Here is a 6,764-nt window from a genome sequence, read left to right as displayed (position 1 = left end):
TAGTATTTTAATTTGTGTGAGATGAAAGGAAGATTAACTACATTTAATGTCACAAGTCACGAAACATTCAAACAACATCCTACAAGCAACAATTATGGATGTAATTTGAATAAAATTACTAATAATGACAAGAAATTATTATTATTAATAATTAATAATTATATTGCATTATCTTTGACACCACGTTGTTGCTCCTTTGTGGAGTTGAGATACATCTACATTTACTTTAATTTAGGACCAAATGCTTGTTGTCGTCGTATTGATTGTTTTATCTGTTTAATGTTTACCTTATTTGTGTCTGACTCTTGTTGATCTTTCTGTTGTTATATTAACTTTATTTGTCCGTTAAAGAATATTATGAAATATAGTTTCTAATAAGGAATAAATGGTGAACCCTTATTAACTAAGCTTATATTTCAACACATTTATATTTTACTTGTAATAATTACGAATTAACATAATTATTACTAAACGACAGACCTGTAAAATACAACACTATGACGCGACCTTTATTTTGAAATGCCTCACCAGAATGTGTCTTTCCTGTCTGTTGTGAAAGGAGGAAGAGGAGGAGTGGGAGGAGCATGTCACCGTTGGAGACCAATGACAGGACAGGTAACAACAGGTGAGACGAAAACAAGCACACGCACACGTACACGCGCGTGCGCACGCACGCACGCACGCACGCAAACAGGGAGCGCGACGGGAAGAGGCTCCTTGGACCGAAGATCCGGGACGGGAACTAGAGAAGCGATCCGGATCCGTTTGGATTATTATTGAGAGGTTAAGAAACCCTTAAACATACATTAAGTATATAAAGACTTACTGGAGTTAGTGTGACAGCTTAAAACAACCACTAAAGGGTTAAAGTTGGAGCCACCTGCTGCTGCGTCGACGTGGAGCTCTGGTCTGGACGCGGTCTCCTCCTCGGCAACAATGCGTCCCCAAACCCGGCCCAGCAGGAACTAGTCCGGTCTCTGGTGTTCTTCCTTCTCTCGTAACCCCCCTGAGCGGCGCACTGCAGCGGCACCATGAGCGGCTCGGAGGGCCTGCGGCCGGCAACGTCCGGCAGGAAGCCGCTGGGCAAGCTCGCCACCCGGCTGGAGCAGGTGAAGAACCCGTGGAGGCAGGTGACCACGCTGGAGCTCAGCCACAACGAGGCGGCGCGCCTGGCCACGGACGCGCTGCTGGAGCACGGAGAGAAGGAGTACCGCCGGGTGCTGAGCGAGGAGCGAGAGCTCAGCTTCCTGTCCCCGCTGGAGGTGCGCTACATCACGGAGCAGGCGGCCAGAGCCGGCGGCTCCGACAGCAACGGCGACGGACCCAACGACCGGGACTTCGAGGACCTGGACGCGGTGTCCGACCTCAACTCCGGCACTTACTTCCCGATGATGTCCGACGACGAGCCGCCGATGCTGGAGCTCGGCTGGCCGGACTCCCCGGCGAGATACGGGCCGTCGGAGACGCAGATCTACTTCCAGAGGGACAAGTCCCACAACGTCAAGGACCTGATCCGGTCCCTCATCAACAAAGCCAACAAGGTCAGTTCAACGTTTACTACATATTCACAACGTGGAATGTCAGTGGACACAAACCACAAGAGATGTAACTTTTATTTGGGTTTCATAGTGTTATGTTATAAATACGTCATCGTGTGTGGGGGGGGAGAACCCATGTAATACACCTAAATACACACTCATCAGGTAATCATTAATCAGGTAATCATCAATCAATAATCAGATAATCATCAATCAGGTAATCATCAATCAGGTCATCAATAATCAGGTAATCAATGCTGGGAGTAAAGCCCCGAGGTCCGTGGTCTCTGGTTCTCACAGTGAATCTTCTGTCTGAGTTTGATGTATTGCCCAAAACTTTATCTGTAAGTCTTTCAATCAGACTGTGAGGAGATGAACAGGTCCTCTCAATCTGTCTCCATGACAACGAGATGAACGGGTCCTCTCATTCTGTCTCCGTGACAACGAGATGGACGGGTCCTCTCATTCTGTCTCCATGACAACGAGATGAACGGGTCCTCTCATTCTGTCTCCGTGACAACGAGATGGACGGGTCCTCTCATTCTGTCTCCGTCACAACGAGATGAACGGGTCCTCTCATTCTGTCTCCGTGACAACGAGATGAACAGGTCCTCTCATTCTGTCTCCGTCACAACGAGATGAACGGGTCCTCTCATTCTGTCTCCGTGACAACGAGATAAACGGGTCCTCTCATTCTGTCTCCGTCACAACGAGATGAACGGGTCCTCTCATTCTGTCTCCGTGACAACGAGATGAACGGGTCCTCTCATTCTGTCTCCGTCACAACGAGATGAACGGGTCCTCTCATTCTGTCTCCGTCACAACGAGATGAACGGGTCCTCTCATTCTGTCTCTGTCACAACGAGATGAACGGGTCCTCTCATTCTGTCTCCGTGACAACGAGATGAACGGGTCCTCTCATTCTGTCTCCGTCACAACGAGATGAACGGGTCCTCTCATTCTGTCTCCGTCACAACGAGATGAACGGGTCCTCTCATTCTGTCTCCGTGACAACGAGATGAACGGGTCCTCTCATTCTGTCTCCGTCACAACGAGATGAACGGGTCCTCTCATTCTGTCACCGTGACAACGAGATGAACGGGTCCTCTCATTATGTCTCCGTCACAACGAGATGAACAAGTCCTCTCAATCTGTCTCCATGACAACGAGATGAACAGGTCCTCTCATTCTGTCTCCGTGACAACGAGATGAACGGGTCCTCTCATTCTGTCTCCGTCACAACGAGATGAACGGGTCCTCTCATTCTGTCTCCGTGACAACGAGATGAACGGATCCTCTCATTCTGTCTCCGTCACAACGAGATGAACGGGTCCTCTCATTATGTCTCCGTCACAACGAGATGAACAAGTCCTCTCAATCTGTCTCCATGACAACAAGATGAACAGGTCCTCTCATTCTGTCTCCGTGACAACGAGATGAACAAGTCCTCTCAATCTGTCTCCGTGACAACGAGATGAACAGGTCCTCTCATTCTGTCTCCGTGACAACGAGATGAACGGGTCCTCTCAATCTGTCTCCGTGACAACGAGATGAACGGGTCCTCTCATTCTGTCTCCGTCACAACGAGATGAACAGGTCCTCTCATTCTGTCTCCGTGACAACGAGATAAACGGGTCCTCTCATTCTGTCTCCGTCACAACGAGATGAACGGGTCCTCTCATTATGTCTCCGTCACAACGAGATGAACGGGTCCTCTCATTCTGTCTCCGTCACAACGAGATAAACGGGTCCTCTCATTCTGTCTCCGTCACAACGAGATGAACGGGTCCTCTCATTATGTCTCCATGACAACGAGATGAACGGGTCCTCTCATTCTGTCTCCGTGACAACGAGATGAACGGGTCCTCTCATTATGTCTCCATGACAACGAGATGAACGGGTCCTCTCATTCTGTCTCCGTGACAACGAGATGAACAGGTCCTCTCATTCTGTCTCCGTGACAACGAGATGAACAGGTCCTCTCATTATGTCTCCATACAGCAGCTTTCACTCAGATCAATGCAGATAAACTGATAATAATACAAAACAGTAAAACCGCTTCATGAGTAACGTGAAAAAAGACGAGATGAGGAAATGGACAAACACAACATGACAACGATAGAGACTTCATGTGCCGTTAAACTTTAAATGAAAACATTTGCATATTCAGTTGATGATGGTGTCCTGGTGCGATGCACCAGTGTCCCCGCTGGTGTTTTTAATTTTCCATTCGTACCAGCTGAGTGCGATGGTTTCTCCCTCCCGGGGTTTCCACCTGTTGAGCAGCTGAGTTGTCACGTTGGATCAGCGCCTCTTATCTCGCTTATCGGCTGACCTCGGTTCACGGATTAGAACAGTCGAACTCTCATCAGCAGATTACGAGACAAGTGCTGTTTGTCTCCTTGTAGTCGCATTCTGTCTTTTTGTAGTCACTTTCTGTCTCCTTGTAGTCACTGTCTGTCTTTTTGTAGTCGCATTCTGTCTTTTTGTAGTCGCTTTCTGTCTCCTTGTAGTCACTTTCTGTCTTTTTGTAGTCGCATTCTGTCTTTTTGTAGTCGCTTTCTGTCTCCTTGTAGTCACTTTCTGTCTTTTTGTAGTCGCATTCTGTCTTTTTGTAGTCGCTTTCTGTCTCCTTGTAGTCACTTTCTGTCTTTTTGTAGTCACTTTCTGTCTTTTTGTAGTCGCATTCTGTCTCCTTGTAGTCGCTTTCTGTCTCCTTGTAGTCATAGTCACTTTCTGTCTTTTTGTAGTCGCTTTCTGTCTCCTTGTAGTCGCTTTCTGTCTCCTTGTAGTCACTTTCTGTCTTTTTGTAGTCGCTTTCTGTCTCCTTGTAGTCACTTTCTGTCTTTTTGTAGTCCCTTTCTGTCTTTTTGTAGTCCCTTTCTGTCTTTTTGTAGTCGCATTCTGTCTCCTTGTAGTCACTTTCTGTAGTCTTTTTTTGTGTCTTTTCTCTTCTCCTTTGTTTTTTCTGTGTAGTTGTTTTGTGTCTCTCTGTCGTCATTTTGCATCTCATGTGGTAGTTTCAGCTCTTTGAGTCCCTTGTTGTCTCTTTGTAGTTGTTTCCAATGTCTTCCTGTAGTCGTTAGTGAGTCATTTAGTTTCTCTTTACTCGTTTTGTCTTTCTATCTTCCTGCTGTGTCTTTTGGTCTACGTGTGCCTCTCTTTGTAATTGAGTCTTTGAGGATGTGTTGTGTCTCTTTGTGTATATATATCTCTTTATATATATATATATATATATTTCCGGTGGGCCCATTTAGGATTCTGTAAAATACAAAATGAAGCAATTAATCGGTTTGGTCACTAATGATCGTCTCCGTTAGTTCAGTGAATGTTGCCCACATGTCCCGAGGTCAGTAAACTGACCACAAAACAGTTCAATAAGAAACATGCTGCACATTACTCTCCAGAGACACTTCCCTTTCCTCTGCTAATAAAAGACTTTTAAACCTATTTAAATCAGGAAATATAGAGAAGCTACTATTCTTGTTTGAACTCATTTGGTTTTTCCTACGTACTCAAACTGTCATCTGAAGTGCTGTCAATCATTTTAAAGTATGATATGTTCATGTGCGCATCGATCCGTCGGCGCATGCAGCCGGAGGCCTTCTCGGTTCTTGTGTTCATGTTGCGCAACACTGTGTGCGGTCCCGTCACTCCTCTTCAACGGCGTGAGGCGTTCACTGTCTGTGGTAAATTAAAGTCCAGAAGGAACGCCCCGGTTCCCTTCAGGGTCCCCGTTCCTTGTTAGTGGTTCAGGTTCCGTGCTCATTGGTTCCCACTTGCTGCTTCGGCTGAAGGAACATCCCTGAGCTTCAAGAGGAAACCGTTCTGCCGGGACCCTCAGAACCGGTTCCACGAGTTCCCGGGACCCTCAGAACCGGTTCCACGAGTTCCCGGCAAACACCGTGTTGCTTATGAAGCAATAAGTATCTTTGAGTCATGAATCATAGAGAACATAAATATGAACACGCTGTCATTAAACCCGACAGCTGTTTAACGACGGGGTCCCCAGTCAGTGTGTGTCTGTTTGTAATGGTTGTGTGTCTGTTTGTGTCTCTTTGTAATGGTTGTGTGTCTCTTTGTAATGGTTGTGTGTCTCTTTGTGTCTCTTTGTAATGGTTGTGTGTCTCTTTGTAATGGTTGTGTGTCTCTTTGTGTCTCTTTGTAATGGTTGTGTGTCTCTTTGTAATGGTTGTGTGTCTCTTTGAAATGGTTGTGTGTCTCTTTGTGTCTCTTTGTAATGGTTGTGTGTCTCTTTGTGTCTCTTTGTAATGATTGTGTGTCTTTGTAATGGTTGTGTGTCTCTTTGAAATGGTTGTGTGTCTCTTTGTGTCTCTTTGTAATGGTTGTGTGTCTCTTTGTGTCTCTTTGTAATGATTGTGTGTCTCTTTGTAATGGTTGTGTGTCTCTTTGTGTCTCTGTAATGGTTGTGTGTCTCTTTGTGTCTCTTTGTAATGGTTGTGTGTCTCTTTGTGTCTGTTTGTGTCTCTTTGTAATTGTTGTGTGTCTCTTTGTGTCTTTTTGTAATGGTTGTGTGTCTCTTTGTGTCTCTTTGTAATGGTTGTGTGTCTTTTTGTAATGGTTGTGTGTCTCTTTGTGTCTCTTTGTAATGGTTGTGTGTCTCTTTGTAATGGTTGTGTGTCTCTTTGTGTCTCTTTGTAATGATTGTGTGTCTCTTTGTCTCTCTTTGTAATGGTTGTGTGTCTCTTTGTAATGATTGTGTGTCTCTTTGTAATGGTTGTGTGTCTCTTTGTGTCTCTGTAATGGTTGTGTGTCTCTTTGTGTCTCTTTGTAATGGTTGTGTGTCTCTTTGTAATGGTTGTGTGTCTTTTTGTAATGGTTGTGTGTCTTTTTGTAATGGTTGTGTGTCTCTTTGTAATGGTTGTGTGTCTCTTTGTAATGGTTGTGTGTCTCTTTGAAATGGTTGTGTGTCTCTTTGTGTCTCTGTAATGGTTGTGTGTCTCTTTGTGTCTCTTTGTAATGATTGTGTGTCTCTTTGTAATGGTTGTGTGTCTCTTTGTGTCTCTTTGTAATGGTTGTGTGTCTCTTTGTAATTGTTGTGTGTCTCTTTGTGTCTCTTTGTAATGGTTGTGTGTCTCTTTGTAATGGTTGTGTGTCTCTTTGTGTCTCTTTGTAATGGTTGTGTGTCTCTTTGTAATGGTTGTGTGTCTCTTTGTGTCTGTTTGTAATGTTGTGTGTCTCTTTGTAATGGTTGTGTGTCTCTTT

General features: G+C 45.1%; 1 protein-coding gene across 1 annotated transcript in view; it reads left to right on the top strand.

Annotated features, from left to right (window-relative positions):
• Window positions 1–554: 554 nt before the first annotated feature.
• The window catches only part of fam83c (family with sequence similarity 83 member C), a 15,096-nt gene continuing 8,886 nt past the window's right edge, over window positions 555–6,764 (top strand). The window contains exon 1 of the mRNA XM_034531821.1: window positions 555–1,541. Coding sequence (XP_034387712.1) covers window positions 1,032–1,541 — 510 coding nt within the window. The 5' untranslated portion in view covers window positions 555–1,031. The remainder of the gene's footprint in view (window positions 1,542–6,764) is intronic.

The sequence above is a fragment of the Cyclopterus lumpus genome, chromosome 5, assembly GCF_009769545.1.
Source record: "Cyclopterus lumpus isolate fCycLum1 chromosome 5, fCycLum1.pri, whole genome shotgun sequence".
NCBI classification, from domain to species: Eukaryota; Metazoa; Chordata; class Actinopteri; order Perciformes; family Cyclopteridae; genus Cyclopterus; species Cyclopterus lumpus.
This window is presented reverse-complemented; position numbering and strand designations above follow the sequence as displayed.